Here is a 20,464-nt window from a genome sequence, read left to right on the forward strand (position 1 = left end):
TTATCAGCTTTGCAGTTGCTGCTGGATTAAGGAAGATAATCTGAATAAAAGACTAAGAAACCCAGTAAGAAATCAGTAAGTTAACTATTATTTTCCTTTTGGGAAGACCTGTGGGAGAGTTGAAGTATTTTGTGCTAATGTAGCATTTAATAATCCTTTTCCTTTTTGTTCTTAAGCAAAGGGTAACAGCACCAAAATCAAAACACAGTAAAATCTATAAATAAAAAAGCATGACATATTTGATGACTCAGAGTGCCAAATTATAAAACAGATTATTTCTTTCCAGACATCTTATAACAATTAAATAGCATTTCTTTCCTGATGATTTTTCAAGCTTTAAAGCATAGACAATGTATTGCTTCTCAGCCTTTTGGCTAAGATCAAGTGTACAGCATACACAATGTCTTGTTCTTGTTCTTGTTAGTGTACCCTCACAGTACACCTCAAAGTCATCAAATAATAAATGTTCATCAAATTAAACAGATTTCATATAATCAGAAATTTATCATCTAATAACTCCAAATCAATTACCTCTTTTCAAATTAAAACATTTCCTTCCTATCAGAAATATTATTAATCACGGGCTAGTTCTTATAAAAGTTGAAGTTTAAAGTTAAGTGAAATTTTAGGAAGATGCTATTTAGACATATGATCTTTCTCAAATTGAAAACGGATTTCACTATCCTTAAAATTATAATCATAAACATGTGCAATTAAGTAACTAATAAGATAGGTGTTAGAGATACAAGAGTTAAACAAAACACAGCAAATGAACACTATGCAACTGCTTTTTTAAAAAATTTAATTAATAAATTTATTTTGGTTACAGATGTTTCTCTTTTTCCCCCCACTGATTCCCCCCTCCTCTCCCTCCCCACCCTGTCCCCAGCCTTGTTGTCCATGTCCACTGTTCATGCATACATGCATATAAGTTCTGTGCTTTATCTCTCCCCCACCACCCCCTCTTCTGGGGATTGTCAGTCTGTACCCCACTTCCATGTCTCTGGGACTACCCTATGCAGTTGCTTTTAAAAGGTAGAGGTATATGTTCCAATATGGAAAATTGTTCAAGAAACATCTAGGTGAAAAGAACAAGTTGCATAAGAGTATGTATGGTATGATTCCATTTGTGCTTGCGTGCTTTTAAAGGTATACAAATAAATCTGCCTACAGAAAATTTTCCAAAGATTATTTAAGAATCCTACTTACATTCTGTAATAATAAGAAAGCCAAATCATTATCAATATATCACGACATGGAAACTGAAATTATTCTTTTCAAAAAAGTATTTTAGCCCAGCCAGTGTGGCTCAGTGGATTGAGTGTTGTCCCATAGACTGAGAGGTCCTGGTTCGATTCCCAGTCAGGGCACATGCCCAGGTTGCAGGCTTAATCCCCAGTGGGGGGCGTGCAGGAGGCAGTCGATCGATGTTTCTCTCTCACATCAATGTTTCTATCTCTCTCTCTATTAAAAATAAGTATTTTAAATGTGTCTTGCCTGGTGTGGCTAAGCAATTAGAGCATCAACCTGTGCACTGAAAGTCAATCCCCATGTGAGAGGCAACCAATCCATGTGTCTCACATATTTATTTTCTTTCTCTCTCTCTCTCTCTCTTTCATTCCCTCCCTTCCACTCTCTCTAAAGAAAAATGAAGAAAATATCCTCAGGTGAGGATTAACAACAAAAATAAGTATTTTAAATATAATATGAAAATGGTAGATTTAAATCCCTATGTGCCTAAGCCATCATCAAAGAAATTTGATAAAGACTGTAACAAAAACTCTTTCCTAAATGTTCTGACAGTGAACTTTAAGTGGAAGAAAAGGTCAATGATTAGAAAAACAAAATATTTGCTTACACAGGCAAGGAATTTTTTAAAATCTAAACACTTAATGTTCATGTTATTTTAACTGACATGTACATTAAAAATTAATTGGAGAAATATATTTATGACATATTGTAGAACTGTATACCTGAAAACTGTATAATTTTATTAACTTATGTCACTCCAATAAATTCATTTAAATTTTTTTTTAAAAATTATGCCCTGGCCAGATTTACTCAGCAGTTAGACTGTCAGCATGCAGACTGAAGGGTCACGGGTTTGATTCTGGTCAAGGGCACATACCTGGGTTGCAGGTTTGGTCCCCAGCCCTGGTCAGGGTCCTGCGGGAGGCAACCAATTGATATGTTTCACTCGCATCGATGTTTCTTTTTCTCTCTCTCTCCCTCCCTCCCTCCCTTCCAATCTCTCTCAACCAAAAAAAAAAAAATCAATGGAAAAATAACCTCGGGTGAGGATCAACAAAAATAATAACAATAACAACAACAACAGTAATAAAAATTTTTAAAGTTTTTAAAAAGAGCCCTGGTTGGTTTGGTTCAGCGGTAGAGCACTGGCCCATGGACCAATGAGTTGCGGGTTCAATTCCAGTCAAGGGCACGTACCTGGGTTGTGGCTTGTCCCATCCCTGGTTGGGGCCATGCAGGAGGCAACCAGTTGATGTGTCCTTCTCATGTCGATGTTTCTCTCTCTCTCCCTTTCTCTCCCTCCCTCTCCCTCTCTATCTGAAGATAAATAGAAAAAAAATATCCTCAGGCAAGGATTAAAATAATAATAATAATAATAATAATAATAATAATAATAATAATAAAGAAATCTTTTTTTAAAAAAAAGAATAAAATTAATTGGAGAAATCGATGATTTAATTCCTATTAATTTTTCTTTGATTAAATGTGTCTAACCATATAAAGAACTAATACACTTCTGAATTTTTTATAAACGACTAAAATGATTTGGTAGAGTGACACCATAACCTGGTAGGTAGCTGCTTTCCAAATTCTCTTAATAGACATATGGAACATTAAGTGCTTGAATTTGAAACAAAGACAACAGGAACAGCATCCCCCAAATAATTCCCCCCAAAATGGCTTTTTAGATAACTAGAATAGGTTTAAATATATAAACTCCTTATTTAAATCAGAGAACATATGGTTTTCTCTTATGTTCAAAGGGTCAAAATGATATCTACTACCATATTAAATTTCTATATTAATATTAAAAAATGTTTTTTTATCCAAGGACAATGGAACAGAAGATATATAGATACTAGTCCTGGCTCTGCCCCTTATTAGCTGAAAATTGTTGGCAAATCACTGAAATGTCTCTGACCCCAAGTTTCCCTACTTATAAAATGAGAGGACTTGACTAGATTATCTTTAAGGTAGTTTTTCAAGTCTTAACTTGCTTTGTGACAGTGAAAACTATCAAGTAAGATACACTTTTATTTGCTGATTTTTAATTGCTACACAACAGCAAAGAAAGTTAAGGAAGAGTTAAATGTCATATAAAATTTATAGGGAGGGTGTCTGTGGGGAAAAGGAAGAAACATTTGTAACAAATTAATAAAAAAAATTTCATATAAAATTTTAAAATTATGTATGTCCTCTACTGGAGGTTATTAACAGAGAACCATTCTACAGGGGTGGGCAAAAGTAGGTATAGAGTTGTGAGTACACAAAGCACAGAATTTATTCTTGTATTATTGTTTAATTTGTATTTTTCCATACAAACAACTATAAACCTACTTTTGCCCACCCCTGTATTTCCTTTAAGGTTTCTACCCAGAAATCTTTTTCAGCAGGGATGAACTTTTTGTTTAGCATAAAATATGTATTTCAGATTACACTATCTTTTTGTGCTGTTATGTGAAGAATTAACCATGCACCCTTTCATTTAAACACAATTTTATGCTCTTTGAAAAATTCTGAAATATAGCCTTAGTCAGATAACTTTTATAGTAGTAAAATGTCCTTAGTCCACATTGAATTATTTTTGAGCTAATAATCTAAAGATGTTTTACCTTTGGCAGCATGGGAGTATCCCGTTTCTTCTTTTTTTCTGAATTAGGGTCATCTAATAAGTCTGGCTCAAAGGTATAAAGTTCAGTAAGCTCATTCATGGTAAAATGACGCTCAACCTGCTGCTGATCAACAACTCTAAAGGACAGTGACTGCTTAGTTACTTGCCGATCATAAATCTTATCTTCCATGGTTCCCTTTGTAAAAAGAAAAATATATATATATAAATTTTGTAAACACAAAACTTAGTCAAGTGGAAATATAATTATTGGTTAATATGAAATGGCAAAACTTCATAGTAATATCTGCCATAAAGCAAATTTTATTAGCAGTGCTACTTAATTCATGAGAGATTTCATTTGTTCAATGTAGTTTAACCTGACAAAAATCATTCTCTATTATCTTAGTAATATGATTCATTTGTGGTTTTGTATATTTCTGAACTTGGCAGATAGGAGAGCAGTCAGATACCAAGGTGAATAAAAATAAAGTATATAAAATAAGAATTTAGGGGGTTATTGAAGTAAGACTGCAAGAGAGCAGCTTAATTCCTTTTCAATGGACTATAATAAGCTCTCAGCAATCACTATAAACTGTGTATCATCTATAACTTCAGCACAGAAAATTAATATAGTTGAAATCTCATATTTATTACATATTTAGCATTCTAAACTAGAACATAAAGGAGTTCTTAATTTAAATAATAGGAAAGAGTTTATTATAGTATAGTTTGCCAATAATATCGTGTACTAAAGAGCAAATGAGCAAAAACCTACCAATAAAAACCAGTCTTTGGTTGAGAAACCCAGATTTGTAGGCAGGTGGGAAGAGTAGCATCTGCTCCCAAAGCAAATGCACCAGTTAAAAGAGTAACTTGATTCTTTAAACTTGTATTACCCTAAACTGCATCCACCTCTTTGAGTTTACTGTAATTTTTCTTCAAGTTCAGGATCTGTTTTTTAATACCTTAGTTTATATTTAAAGGTAATTACATTAATATTCTTACCTATAAAGTATTATACATTCTTTGTTATTATAATAAGTTAACTTTTTCTTATCTACATTCTTCAAATTAAGAGACTCTGGTGGCCTCTAAAAACAATGGTCATTTGATCTTTATGTCTATAAGCAAATTAGATTTAGTTACTGGCTTTTTATGTATGCTAAGTAAAAGAACTATAAATGTTTAACTTTCCTGTACTTCCCTGGGCAGGGGGGACTGGATGAAAGAAGTTGAAGGGATTAGCTAAAGAACATATATACATAGCCCACAGACACAGACAACAGTGTAGTGAAGGCGGGGGGTGGGGGGATGGGGGGATGGGGGACATCTGTAATTATGTTAACAATAAAAAAAAAAGCTAATTCTGTTTACCCATGCAAATCCACCTCAGTCTGAGAAAGTTGACATTATAGATATGGAAGAACTACAAAACAGAAAATCATGACAGGCCAAAATTGACTTCTGTTGCTTTAAGTATAAGAATGATGTTTTCAACTTTGTTTGCCTCTTTAAAGCATATATGGTTCTGCACTCCAAAATATTATCAGTTTCACTCAACATTTCAATATGAAAAAAGAATAAGAATATAAATTATAAACCTACCTGAGCTAAGAACCTATATACATACACAGGTTTAGTCTGTCCAAAGCGATAAACTCTGAATATACTCTGGATATCATATGATGGATTCCAAGAAGCATCAAATATAATCACTCGATTAGCAGCTACCAGGTTAATGCCGAGAGATCCTGCTTTGGTGGAAATGATAAACAATCGTCCTCTGAAAGTGAAAATATAGAATAAATGCTTTAATAATGTGTATTTCATTCACAGGTATTTTAATTACAAAATTACTATTTAATCCTAAGGCAGTTTTCTGAATAATCAGGGGTTCAAAGAATTCATTTCTCACTTACTGAAGAAAATAAGACATGTCTAAATAGTCAGGTTGAAAGTTTTTATGCCCAGGAAGAATCTTATTGCTGGAAAGTGAAATAGTCTGAATTAGGAATAAAGATAGATATGGAAATTCCATGTTTATAATGTATTCAAGGTATTTGCATATTTCTGAGAAATGTAGAAAATTAAAGTATAACTCAACAGCCCATATTGTGGTCAGTACTATTATGAGCATGAAGTACATCTAAACGAAGGACAGTGCCCCATGAGCTGAGTGTAGCAGGGGTGACTGATATGCAATTACAATACAGGATAATGAAGGTATGGAGAGAAGTTTGAGAGATGAAAGATACTGAAGAAGCTAAAGTAGGATCAAGAAGACAGAAAAATGTTTTCAAGAGAAAGATAAAACCACGAAGCTGATAGATTACCTGCTGTGTCAGAAAACAAGAATTTATATTTCTCTAGAAGAATTTGGGTATGAGTAATAGGTTCATAGAAACTAACAAAGTAGTAAAAATAAACTATTCAATAAAAATAAACGGGTATACAAAAAAGGAATGAGGAAAAGTGTGTGTGTGCATATAGGTAAATTTCCACCTTAGATTGTAGAAAGGATATATGTAAGTAAATACCAGAAGAATTGCCAAGAGTTGATATTGGTTACCTACAAGGAGTAGAAATCATGGGTAGAAAGGGGTTGCTGCTCAAGGGACTATGAGCATTCCTTCAAATTTCTGGGTAAACACCATGCTTGGTAGCTGTATAATATTCTATTGGATGACTATATCATTTATTTACTGTTGGCAACTTAGAGTGAGAAAACCCCTCAACAATCTCCATAAAATGCCTTTATATACCACATCTTATAAGAACATAAGGTTGACAACAAAATAACTATATATAACGCAGAGGACTAAATTATACTCTGGCTCTTCAATGGTTTAAATTACCATTAAAAAGCTATGATATATTGCCTGGCTGGTGTGGCTCAGTGGTTGAGTGTCAACCCATGCACCAAGAGGTCGCCGGTTCAATTCCTGGTCAGGGCACATGCCCAGGTTGTGGGCCCAATACCCAGTGGGGGAGGGTGCAGAAGGTGGCCAATCGATGTTGTCTTTCATCGATGTTTCCATCTCTCTCTCCCTCTTCTTTCCTCTTTCTCCAAACAATAAAGAAAAATACATTTTTAAATCTATGATATTATGGTATGTGAAAAAAACAGGATATAGAACCTTATTAAATGTAACTGAAATTCCATTGGAAAAACAAAACATATATGCAATGTTAACATTGGTTATCCCTGGTCACTAGGATTATGATAATTATTTTCTTTTTTATACTTCTATAATAATACATTCTCATTACAGAGAACAAACTGTGCTTTCTTTAATTAGTGTACATATATAAGGATTTATAGGTAAATGCTTCCCTAAAATTACTCCACTTATTTATATCTATTCCACACCAGCAAAAGGATCAAGCATATAGGTTTAAAAAAACACACACAGAAATATATAGGAAACTTTGTAGAGAACTTCAAAACTTTTTGGTATCCATCCACTAAAGAAGAGTTGCATGGGCTTAATAAGCATATTTATGCATCCCAAATACTAAGCTAGACTAGGAATACAAAAGACAAAAAAATATGTGGGCACTGCACTGCAGGAGACCATCAACTACAAGACAACAGACATATAAACAATTGTAATACAGTCTAATTTACAATAATAGAGGTATTTATTTATAAGGTATACATGTAATCGACGACATATTTTGGTTTTAAAAGCATGCAAGTGGAAAGCAGAAGTATTTAATTTTTCCCTCAAAATAAAAATAAAAAACAAAGAAACAGAGACAAGTGACTGAACCTGTTATTAAGAATTATTTTATAACTATTTAGCCTTCAATATTATTCAGGCTGGAATATAAGTCTATACTGAAATAAATTAACCAGGATATGTTTAGATTTTTTTAAAAAATACTAAACATTAGTATTAAAGTATGCATTTTAAAAAGTATGCACTAAAAATAGGTCTATTGGTAAAAATATGTATTTCCTTATGAATATACCTAAAAGTAGAATTGCTGGGTCATAAGATATGTGTATGGTGCTGTTAAAGCTAAACAAATAGTTCCCCAAACTGGTTATTCCAATTTATACTCCCACCAGCACCATTCCAGTTGTTCCAGATCCTTGACAACTCATGGTATTGTGTTTTTCTATTATAACCTTTAAAAAGTAGTTTAAGGGTCGCATAAATGTGGAACAGTAATAGAGTTCCCATGTACCTTTCATACAGCTTTCCCAAATGGTAATAATTTACATAACTACAGTACATTGTCAAAATCAGGAAACTAACGTTGATATAAGTCTATGAACTCAGGCACAGAGCTGAATTAAATTTCATGAGTTTTGTTTTTTTTTTAATCCTCACCCAAGGATATTTTTCTATTTATCTTCAGATAGAGTGAGAGGGAGGAAGAGAGAGGGAGAGAAAGAGAAACATCGATGTGAGAGGGATATATATACTGGTTGCCTCCCACACAACCCCAACCAGGGCCTGGACGAATTGCAACCTAGGTACGTTCCCTTGACCAGAATCAAACCTGCGACCCACTGGTCCATGGGCTGACACTCTAACCACTGAGCAAAACTGGCCAGGGTAATTCCATGAGTTTTTATATGTATTTTTTAGTTTGGTATATAGTTATGGGAAATTTTACCATATATGTAGAATGATGTAACCATGATCACAAGCAGGATACAAAACTGTTCCAACACCACAAAAAACAAACAAAATAAATCCTGCCCAGCCAGTGTGGCTCAGTGGACTGAACATCATTCCATATACCAAGAGGCTGCTGGTTCAATTCCCAGTCAGGCACATGTAGGCGGTAGCCAATCAAGGTTTCTCTCTCATATTGATGTTTCTCTCTTTCTCTCTCTCTCTCTCTCTCTCTCTCTCTCTCTCCCTTCCTCTCTCTAAAATCAATAAAAACATATTTAAAAAAGAAAAAAAACAACCTCCTTTAGGTTACCCTTAGTATTTACAACCTACCCTTAACCCTAATACCTGGCAATCCCTAATCTGTTCTCTATCACTATAATTCTGTCACATCAAGAAGGCCACATGAATGGAATCATACAATATAAAACCTCTGAAGATTGGCATTTTTCACTGAGCATAAAGCCCATTAGACCCATCCAAATTGTTCATTGGATCAATATCAATAGTTCATTCCTTTTTATTACTGAGCAGTGTTCCATAATATGGATATACCACCATTAATTTATCCATTCACATGTTAAAGGTTACCTGGCTAGCCCTGGCCAGTGGTTAGAGCATCAGCCCACAAACAAGTGTGTCTCTGATTCGATTTACAGTCAAGGGTACATACCTTGGTTGTGGTTCATCCTCAACCCTGATTGGGGTCATGCGGGAGGCAACCAGTCGATGTCTCTCTCTCTCACATAGATGTTTCTCTTTCTCTCCCTCTCTCTCCTTTTCTCTCCCTCTTTCTCCCTCCCACTCTGTCTGAAGATAAATTGAAAAATATCCTCAGGTGAGGATTAAAAAAAAATAGGGTGAGGCTTATGGTCAAGGTTCATTTTCAGCCTATGAATAACCAATTGTTTCACTACCATTTATTTTATTTTTCAATGACAGTTGACATTCAATATTATTTTATATTAGTTTCAGGTGTACAGCTAGTAGTTAAACAATTATATAATTTGTGACGTGACTGTACAAATAATTTTAGTACCTTACTTGACACCATATACAGTATTATAACATTACTGACTACAGTATATTCCTTATGGTATACCTTACATCTCCGTGAGTACTGTGTAACTACCAATTTGTACTTCTTAATCCCTTCATCATTTTCACCCAGCCTCCCAATCCTCCCTCCCAACTGGCAACCTTAAATTGGCTCTCTGTATCTAAGAGTCTGTTTTATATGTTTGCTTCTTTTGTTCTTTAAATTTCACATATAAGTGAAATCATATGATATTTGTCTCTCTATCTGACTTATTTCACTTAGCATAATACCCTTTAGGGCTACCCAAGTAGCAAATAGTAATATTCGTCAAGTAATATTGGCCAAGTAATATTCCATTATATATTTGTACCACTTCTTCACCCAATCATCTATTGATGGGCACTTGGGTTGCTTCCATGATCTTGGCTATTGTAAAGAATGTTGCAATGAATATAGGGGTGCATACATCTTTATGAATTAGTGTTCTAAATTTCTTCAGATATATACCCATAAGTGAAATACTGGATCATAAGGTTCTTTTATTTTAATTTTTTGAGGCACCACCCTACTGTTTTTCATAGTGGCTACAGACTGGTGACTGATTCCTTTTCTCCCCATCCTCGTCAACACCTCTTATTTCATTTACTGATGATAACCATTCTGACAGATGTGTGGTGATATCTCACTGTGCTTTTAATGGGTGTTTCTCTGATGACTGGTGATGTTGAGCATCTTTTCACATGTCTGTTGGCCATCTGTTATGTCCTCTTTGAAGACATGTCTATTCAGGTATTCTACCCATTTTTTTTTATTGGATTGCTTGTTTTTTGTTGTTGAATTGAATGAGTTCTTTATAAGTTTTGAATATTAACCCTGTATTAAATGTACCAATGACAAATATATTCTCCCATTCAGTAGGCTGACTTTTGATTTTGTTGACAGTTTCTGTTGCTGTGCAAAACTTTTTAGCTTGATACAGTCCCATTTGTTTTTCTTTTGTTCCCCTACCCTAGGAAATATATTTAAAATATATATATAATGGGAGTGGGAGTGCAGAAGAGGGAGTTAATGGGGAAAAAAAGAGGGGATATCTGTAATTCTTTCAACAATAAAAAAAATACTGCTGAGAGAAATGTCAGAGAGATTATACTACCTATGTTTATTTCTAGGAGTTCAATGGTTTTGTATCTTATATTTAAGTCTTTAATCCATTTCGAGTTTGTTTTTGTATATGGTGTAAGAAAGTGATCTAGTTTCATTTTTTAAACATATCCAATTTTCCCAACACAATTTATTGAATAGACTGTCTTTGCCTCATTGTATGTTCTTACCTCCTTTGTCATATATATATCAACACATAGGTGTGGGTTTATTTTTGGGCTCTCTATTCTGTTCCATTGCTCAAAAACTATACTATACTATACTATACTATACTATACTATACTATACTATACTATACTATACTATACTATACTTGAAAAAAACGCGATAGAGTGAAGCCGCAAAAGTCGAAGCACGAAGTGGCGAGGAACAACTGTATACAAATAAAGAATCCTACTTCGGGGAAATTCATTTATCGCGGTAGAGTCTAGAACTGATTAACTGCAATAATCGAGGGCCAACTGTGTTTTTATGCCAGCACCATGTTGTTTTGATTACTATTGCCGTGTATTATAGTTTGATAGCAGGTAGTGCGATACCTCCAACTTTGTTCTTCTTTGTCAAGATTGCTGTGGTTATTTATGGTCTTTCAGAGTTCCATATAAATGTTAGGATTATCTGCTCTACATCTGTGGAAAATGCCATTGGTATTTTTATAGGGATTTTGTTGAATCTATAGACTGCTCTGGGTAGTACAGATATTTTAATAATGTTAACCCTTCCTATCCATGAGCATGGTACATGCTTCCATTTATTTGTATCTTCTTCAATTTCCTACTTTATTGTCTTATAATTTTCCAAGTAATGATCTTTTACCTTATTGGTTAAATTTATACTTAGGTTCTTTTTTTGGAAGCAACAGTAACTTGTATTGTTTCCTTAATTTTTCAATCTTATAGTTCATTATTGGTATATAAAAATACAATGAATTTCTGAATATTAATTTTACATCCTGCTATTTTACTGAATCCAGTTCTAATAGCTTTGGGTAGAATTTTTAGGGTTCTCTATATCATGTCATCTGCAAATAATGACAGTTTTACTTATTTCTTTCCAATTTGGATGCTATTTATTTCTTCTCCTTATATGATTGTTGTGGCTAGGACTTCAAATACATTGTTGAATAAAAGTAGAAAATCCAGTCTTGTTCCTGACATTAAGGAAAATGCTTTTAGCTTTTCCTCGTTTAATACGATGTTACTTGTGGGTATGTCATATTATAGCCTTTACTATGTTGAGGCATGTTCCCTCTATTCCCACTTTGCTGACAGTTTTTATCATAAATAAGTGCTGCATTTTGTCAAATGCTTTTTCTGCATCTATTGATATGATATGATTTTATCATTCATTCTGTATCTGTGGTGAATCAACATTAATTGATTTGCAGAACCAACCTTGAATTCCAGGAATAAATCCCACTCGATCATATTGTATGATCTTTTTAATATACTGATTAACTTGGTTTACTAATATTTTGTTGAGGATTTTAACATCTATGTTCACAAGGGATATTGGCCTATAATTTTCTTTTTTTGTAATGTATTTGTTTGGTTTTGGAATCAGGGTAATCTTTGCCTCATAAAACAAGCTTGGGGGCCTTTCTTATTCTTGCATTTTTTTTATATAGTTAAAAAAGGATAGGTGTTAAATCTTCTTTGAAGATTGATAAAATTCACCTGAAGCCATCCAGTCCAGGACTTTTGTTTGTTGGGAGTTTTTTGATTACTGATTCAATTTTGTAGGTAGTCACATGTCTTTTCAGATTTTCTGTTTCATCTTTTTTTTTTTTTTTTAAATCCTCACCAGAGGATATTTTTCCATTTATCTTCAGATTGAATGGGAGGGAGAGTGGAAGAGAGAGAGAGGGAAAAACACAGTATATAATACATATTATGTACAAAATATGTGTTTTTATTTTTTGTGTTATCAGTAAGGCTATTAATAGTTAAGTTTTGGGGGGACTCAAAAGTTATATGTGGATTTTCAACTGTGTGTGTGTGGGGGGGGGAGTTGGTGCCCCTAAAGCCCACATTGCTCCAGAGTCAGCTGTATATGACTCAAACTTCTGCAATAAATGAAGAAATTAGGAATACTTTGTTAACTTTAAGCCCTGTAATAAATTTGTAACCAAAGATGATAAAAATGGCTAATAAGAACATGAAAAGATACTCAACATCAATTATCATTACAGAAATGCAAATTAAAATAACGTGAGATAGCCCTGGCTGGTTTGGCTCAGCAGTTAGAGCATTAGCCTACAGTCCAGAGAGACCTGGGTTCAGTTCCCGCTAGGGGCACGTACCTCGGTTGCAGTCTGCCCCCGGCCCTGGTTGGGGTTGTGTGTGTGGAAGATAGTCACTCAATGTGTCCCTTTCACGTCGATGTTTCTCTCTTTCTCTTTCTCTCTTTCTTTCTCTCTCTCTCTCTCTCTCTCTCCCACTCTATCTGAACAAAAAATGGAAAAGTATCCTTGGGTGAGGATTAAAAAACAAAACAAAACATGAGATACCATTACATACCCATTAAAATGGATAAAATAATTGATTTGAAGAACCAACCTTGAATTCCAGGAATAAAAACACGGTAATACCAAGTGCTAACAAGGATGCGGAGCAACTGGAACACTCTTACATTGCTAGTAAAATTGAAAAATTGTACAACCACTTTGAATACTGCCTGTTTCTTACAAAGCTAAACATAAACTTACCATATAACCCAGGAATTACACTCCTGAATTTTTATTTCATTGGGTAATTATCTGTGCATCACACAAAAACTTATCATGAATGCTTAGAGCAAGTTCAATTTTAATTCCAAAACCTAGAAACAACTTAAATGTCTCTCAAGTACAAATAAATTATGATATATTCATACAATGGAATATTTATTGCACAATAAAAAGGAACAAACTATTGACATATATAACAATATGGATGAATCTCAAATGCATTTTGCTTTATGAGAGAAGTAAGACTCAAAAGGCTACAAATTGCATGATTCCATGAGTGAATTTCTTGAGGAGTGATGAAACCATTTCATAGCTTGACTATATCTTACAATTGTCAAAAATTGTACAAGTACACACTAAAAAGAGTGAATCTTACTGTATGTAGACTTAAAATTATTTTTAATAACCACACAAATAGAAAAGGTTTCCTACCTCACATTAGTTTCATCATTAAATTCTTCAGCCCATTTTTTCCTTGATTGTGCAGTAGTAGAACCATCTAAACGGTAATAGTCAATATTTCGGAACCACTTCCCTTCACCTGAAAATTTAACAAGAAAAAAAGAGATTTCATATACACTGTTCTACTAGTAATAACAGATTTCCTTCCTTGCTTACCATTTAGAAGCTGGTTATATATATTCTATTTGCATTAAATCAAGGAATAATTCATTGTATTACAAATAAATTCACGACACCTTTCCTTCTAATTGATACTGAATAACAAAGGTACTTTAAAAAGTATATCATCTACATGTGAATTTCTTAATCCATTTCCTTGATTAGAATCCTTTAAAACTGTCAAAAGAATATGTTAATCTGCATTATGCCCATGAAGCTTGCTTTTAATTAAATCTGTAACCATCAAGGTTTCCCCCTTATTAACAAGATGATACTGAGCAGATAAAAAACAAAAACATGTAATGCATTTATTCATTCATTCATTGAACAAATATTTACTGAATGCCTATTATGTATCAAAAGTATCCTATAGTCTAGCAACAAATATCAGCATATGTCCCTATTTTATGACAATTGTGTGGGTGTATATGTGTATGTATAAGTAAAAGATTGCAACTTCATAAGTTAAACAGTGATCAGACACATTGCCTTCTGTACAGTGAGGTCAACTTTTATTCAACACTTATATTGATACTAAAATAACAAGAGATTAAATGCTTATAACATTTTCATATTTTCTCATACATAATTTCCATTCCAATTCTTTAACTTTCAACATAATACTATTTCACCTCCCAAAAAATTGATATCATACCCTAGAGTTTTAACATAAAAACAAGTCGGCAAACTGAGATATCTTTCGGCAAACTTTTTTTTACTTAAAATTAGGTCATTAGTTTATTTATTTCTCAATCCTCACCTGAGGATATTTTTCCATTTTATCATCAGATAGAGTGGGAAGGAGGAGGGGAGAGGGAGAGGGAGAGGGAGAGGGAGAGGGAGAGGGAGAGGGAGAGGGAGAGGGAGAGGGAGAGGGAGAGGGAGAGGGAGAGGGAGAGGGGGAGGGAGAGAGGGAGAGGGAGAGGGAGAGGGAGAGGGAGAGGGAGAGGGAGAGGGAGAGGGAGGAAGAGAGACATCAATGTGAGAGGAACACATAGACTAAATGCCTCCCACACAGACCCAACTAGGGCTGAGACAAACTGCCACTGAGGTACATGCCCTTGACCTGAATCAAGCTCATGATTCATTGGTTCATGGGCCGACACTCTAACTGCTGAGCCAGTGTCTTTATCTTTTAAAAAGGGAGATAATCAGCGTACCTGTGCATAGAATTATTGTTTATTAAATGAATTGATATAAAAAAGACCGATTAGAACAGTGCCTGTCACATAGTAACTTATTGAGTACTTAATATTATCACCCAAGATTCCATAGCAAATTATATCTAACTCTATTACAGTACATATATATGTGTTTGATCCCTCTCCATAACTGGATTTCCTGTACTATCCCCTGAACCTAGTTCAGTACCCAAAACACAGTGCTACTAGTAGATGTAGTAATAATAGCAGTAGCAGTAAGTAGTAGTAGGTACTCAAAAGATAAACTTAACTAATTGATGGTTAAAAGAAACATTTGCTGAAAACAATTTATAAAATTAGATATGAAGTAGCAAGCATATGGAAAGATATTGAACCTTATCGGAGGTCGGAAAGATATAAATTAAACAAAAAAACAACAGTTTTTACCCATGAAAGATGAAAAAGATGTAATTATAGTACTACAGGTATACAGTAAAATGGGCACTTTCCACTTTTTCATGGTTGTAGAACAAATTGATATAACTTTTTTTTGTGGTTAATCCTCATCCAAGGATATTTTTCCATTGATCTTTAGATGAAGTGGAAGGGAGGGAGAGGAAAAGAGAGAGAAACATCCATGTGAGAGAGACACATCGATTGGCTGCCTCCCTCATGACCCCGACTGGGGCCGGGGATCAAACCTGCAATCCAGGTACACACCCTTGACTGGGAATCGAACCTGTGACCCTTCAGTCCGTGGGCTGAACCTCTAACTGCTGAGCCAAACCAGCCAGAGCATCATATAACTTTTTTTGTAAACTAGCCTTTAAGATAATGAAGAACTGTTAGAACATAGAATCTAACAAAACTAATACATAGTGATAACAGAAAAATATATTTATAGCTCTGGTCAAGATGGCAGAGTAGGAAAATGCTGTGCTTGCCTCCTCCTACCACCACATCAAAATTACAACTAAATTACATAACAACCACCATTCAAAACAACCTCCGGACAAACTGAACAGAACTCTTGTAACTAAGGATATAAAGAAAAAGCTGCCCTGGCCGGTTTGGCTCAGCAGTTAGAGCATCATCCTGCAGTCCAGAGAGACCCGGGTTCGGCTCCCGCTAAGGGCGCGTACCTCAGTTGCAGTTTGTCCCCGGCCGTGATTGGGTTGTGCGGGTGGCAGCCACTCGATGTGTCCCTTTCATGTCGATGTTTCTCTCTCTCCCCACCCCCACTCTATCTGAATAAAAAATATGGAAAAATGTCCTCGGGTGAGGATTAAAAAAAAAAAAGAAAAGAAAAGAAAAAGCCACGTCCAGGTTGGAGAGGCAAAGTAGTCTGGATCACACTACATATGCCAGTTATATCAAGAGGGATATCTTGGCTGTGGAGATAATAATAGAGAAGCAAAAGGTGCCAGACTCACACTAAGCACCCCAGCCCAGAACACCAGTGCCAGGAAGAGGAGTCTCCACAATGTCCGTCTGTGAAAATCAGCAAGAATTTCATCTGATGAAGACAAGAAGGCTGCTGTAGACCCAGGTGTCCCCTTAAAGGGCCCATACAGAGACTTACAAAGACTCACCCTGAGCTCCAATGAAGAAATAGCAGGTAGAAAAACACAGGGACATTCAGGAAGAAACAGTTTTCTAGAGGGGCAGCTTTCCCCTGGGCAGAAGTGCTGGCAGGTACCATTGTTTCTTTGTTGAGCCCTCCCCACACACAGCCTACAGACACAGGCAAGACACTGTTCACTCCATCCCATGATTCCCTGTGACCCCACCCCAACTAACCCACCTGCCTGCACCTCTTTCAGCAGCTATTCACACAAGTGGCCAGCCTTCACCTATGCTGGAGACTTTCCTCAAATCTATCAAAAGCCCATAGACCGCCCCCAAATAAGTGGTACAGGGCTTTGGCAAACCCTGTGCCTCTTAATAAGTAGCCCCAAGCCAGGCATAGTGACAAACATCCTCATTTCATAGCAAAGCCTCTTCAAGGATCATCCAACAAAGCACAGGCAGCTAACGATCACAGATCACTTTGTACATACTTGCCACCAGGTGGCCCCAGGTCAGGCACAGGCAGCAGATAAACTTAGTCTGCACCAGAGCTCATCACAAGAGGCACCAGAAACAACAGATGGCTGACTGACTTTAAACAACACCAGAGCACCACACAATTGCCTACACAAATGACACACACAAATGGTAAACTCAGCAAGCACCACAGTACCACGAAACCAATAAAGCAACTCCCCCTCCAAGGGGTCGGCCCCCACACAATAGCTCATCCACTGTAGTCACAGCCAGTCAGCATGAGAATCAATCCCAGCTACAGATGTGCCAACAGCAATAAAGGCTTGATAACAACAGGAGGCACATAAAATCCACACAAAAAACAACCTTAGAGTATCTGGCTCAAGTGGCAAGGGTGACAGCAACAATGGGCCTCACAAAACACCCACTATATAAATCCACCCTGCCACGAACTGGAGATGTACCAGATCTACCTAATACATAGAAAGAAACGCAGGGAGTCAGCCAAAATAGGGAGACAAAGAACGATGCCCCAAATGAAAGAACAGAAACAAAACAACTGAAAAAAAAAAAAGAAAGAAAACTAAATGAAAAGGAGACAAGAAGTCTATCAGATACAGAGTTCAAAACACTGGTTATAAGAATACGCCTTGAATTTAGAAAAAGAATAGATGAACTCAATGAAAACGTACACAAAGAGATAGAAACCATAAAAAGAAACAGTTTGACATGAAGAATACATTACATGGAATCAACAACAGCAGATTAAATGAAGCAGAGGATCAAATCAGCCATTTGAAGACAAGATAGCAGAAAGCACCTTATTGGAAACAGCAAAAAGAATAAAAATGAGGAAGTTTAAGGGACCTCTGGGGCAACATTAAGTATAACATTCACATCACAGGCATACCAGAAGAAGAAAAGAGAAAGAAGAGCCCTGGCCAGTTTGGCTCAGCGGTTAGAGCATCGGCCTGCGGTCCGGAGAGACCCAGGTTCGGTTCCCGCTGGGGGCGCGTACCTCGGTTGCAGTTTGTCCCCGGCCCTGGTGGGTCGTGTGGGTGGCAACCACTCGATGTGTCCCTTTCACGTCGATGTCTCTCTCTCTCTCTATCTTCCTCTCTCTCCCTTCCACTCTATCTGTACAAAAAATGGAAAAGTGTCCTCGGGTGAGGATAAAAAAAAAAAAAAAAGAGAGAGAGAGAAAGAAGAAGATTGAGAACCTATTTGAAAAACTAATTACTGAAAATTTCCCTGACCTGGAAAATGAAATAGACATACAAGTCCAGAAAGTACAGGGAGTCTCAAACAAGATAAGCCCAAAGAAGCCTACATCAAGGTGCATCATAATTGAAATGGCAAAGGTTAAAGACAAAGAGAAAATCTGAAAGCAACAAAATAAAATAAATATGTATAGAGAGAGAGGGGGAGAGAGACAGAGAGGAAGAGAAAGGGGTGGGAAGAGAGAGTGAGTTATAGAGAGAGAGAGAGTTAGTTCTCTACAAAGGAACTCCCATAAGCCTGTCAACTAGTTTCTCAACAAAACCTATGCAGGCCAGAAAGGATTGGTGTAAAATATTCAAAGTGATAAAAAGCAAGGACCTACCATCAAGACTACTCTTCGCAACAAAGCTATTATTTAAAATTAAAAGGGAAATAAAGAGGCTCCCAGAAAAGAAAAATAAAAAGGAATTCATTAGCACCAAATCAGTATTACAAGAAATGTAGAAGGTACTTCTCTAACAAGAAAGAAAAACAGAAACACAATTACAATGTATAATGGGAACAAATAAGTACCTATCAAAAATCACTTTAAAAGTGATGACTTAAAGGCTCCAATCAAAAGACACAGGGTAGCTGAATGGATAAGAAAACAAGACCTACATATATGCTATCTTCAAAAGACCCACCTCAGAATGAAAGACACAAACAGACTGAAAGTGAAGGGATGGAAAAATATATTTTATGAAAATGTAAATTTTAAAAAGCTGAGATAGGAATATTTATTAGTAGATAAAATACACATTAAAAGCTATAATAAGACACAAAGAAGGATATTACATAATGTTAAAGGGATCAATCCCACAAGAGGATATAACTCTGGTAAACATTTATATGTACAAAATAGGAGCACCTAAATATATAAAACAAATGCTGATGCATATAAAGGAAGATATCAAAAGTGATACAGTCATAGTTGACATCAATAAATAGATCATCCAGACAAAAAACAAGGAAGAAACAGCTACCTTAAATGATACATATGACCACACAAATTTAATTGATGGTTTCAGAGGACTTTACCCCAAAGCTGCAGAATATACATTCTTTTCAAGATCACATGGAACATGTTCCAGGACAGACCATATGTTAGGCCAAAAAACAAGTTTCAATTAATTTAACAAGACTGAAATACTATCAAGCATTTTCTCCAATCACAGTGGTATGAGACTAGAAATCAACTACAAAAAGAAAACTGAAAAACACACAAACACCTGCAGAGTAAATAACATGCTACTAAACAATGAATGAATAAACAACATCAAGGAAGAAATAGTCACTTTGAGACAAATGAAAATAAAAACACAATGACCCCAATCTATGTATGGGACACAGCAAAAGCAGTCCTAAGAGGGAAATTCAAGACTGCCTCAAGAAATTAAAAAATCAATTTCAAATAAACAACTAAATCTTACACTTGAAAGAACTAGAAAAGGAACAGACAAAGCCCAAATGAGTAGATGGAAGGAAAGGAAAAACATCAGACATAAAATAAATAAAACAGAGTCTAAAAAACATAATACAAAAGATCAATGGAACAAGAGCTGATTCTTTGAAAAGATAAACAAGACTGACAAAGCTTTAACCAAATTCATCAAGGAAAAAAAGAGGAACCAAATAAATAAAATCAGAAATGAAAAGAAGTGAAAATTGACACCACAGAAAGACAAAGGATTATAAGAAAGTAATATGAATTATTATATGCAAACAAATTGGCCAACCTGGAAGAGATGGACAAATTCCTAGAAACATACAATTTTCCAAGATCGAATCCAGAAAACAGAAAATCTGAACACACAGATAACTACTAATGAAATTCACAGTAACTACTAAAGTAAGTAATTAAAAAACTCCCAACAGTCCTGGCCAGTTTTGCTTCAGCGATTAGAGCATCGGCCTGCAGACCAGAGAGGCCAGGTATGGTTCCCACTAAGGGCACATACCTCAATTGCAGTT

At 35.5% G+C, this 20,464-nt stretch overlaps 1 protein-coding gene across 29 annotated transcripts in view; it reads right to left on the reverse strand.

The window, feature by feature from the left end:
• ATRX (ATRX chromatin remodeler) overlaps positions 1-20,464 on the reverse strand; it is a 247,111-nt gene that overhangs the window by 59,300 nt on the left and 167,347 nt on the right. For all 29 annotated transcript variants that reach the window (XR_004960609.1, XR_004960591.1, XR_004960595.1 and 26 more), the window contains 3 exons: positions 13,854-13,962; positions 5,468-5,645; positions 3,864-4,058 (listed from right to left, as the gene is read on the reverse strand). Coding sequence is in view for 3 of the 29 variants with exons in the window: in XM_036270983.1 (XP_036126876.1) it covers positions 3,864-4,058; positions 5,468-5,645; positions 13,854-13,962 (482 nt within the window). In the remaining 26 variants the exon portion in view is untranslated. The remainder of the gene's footprint in view (positions 1-3,863; positions 4,059-5,467; positions 5,646-13,853; positions 13,963-20,464) is intronic.

The sequence above is a fragment of the Molossus molossus genome, unplaced genomic scaffold, assembly GCF_014108415.1.
Source record: "Molossus molossus isolate mMolMol1 unplaced genomic scaffold, mMolMol1.p scaffold_m16_p_2, whole genome shotgun sequence".
NCBI classification, from domain to species: Eukaryota; Metazoa; Chordata; class Mammalia; order Chiroptera; family Molossidae; genus Molossus; species Molossus molossus.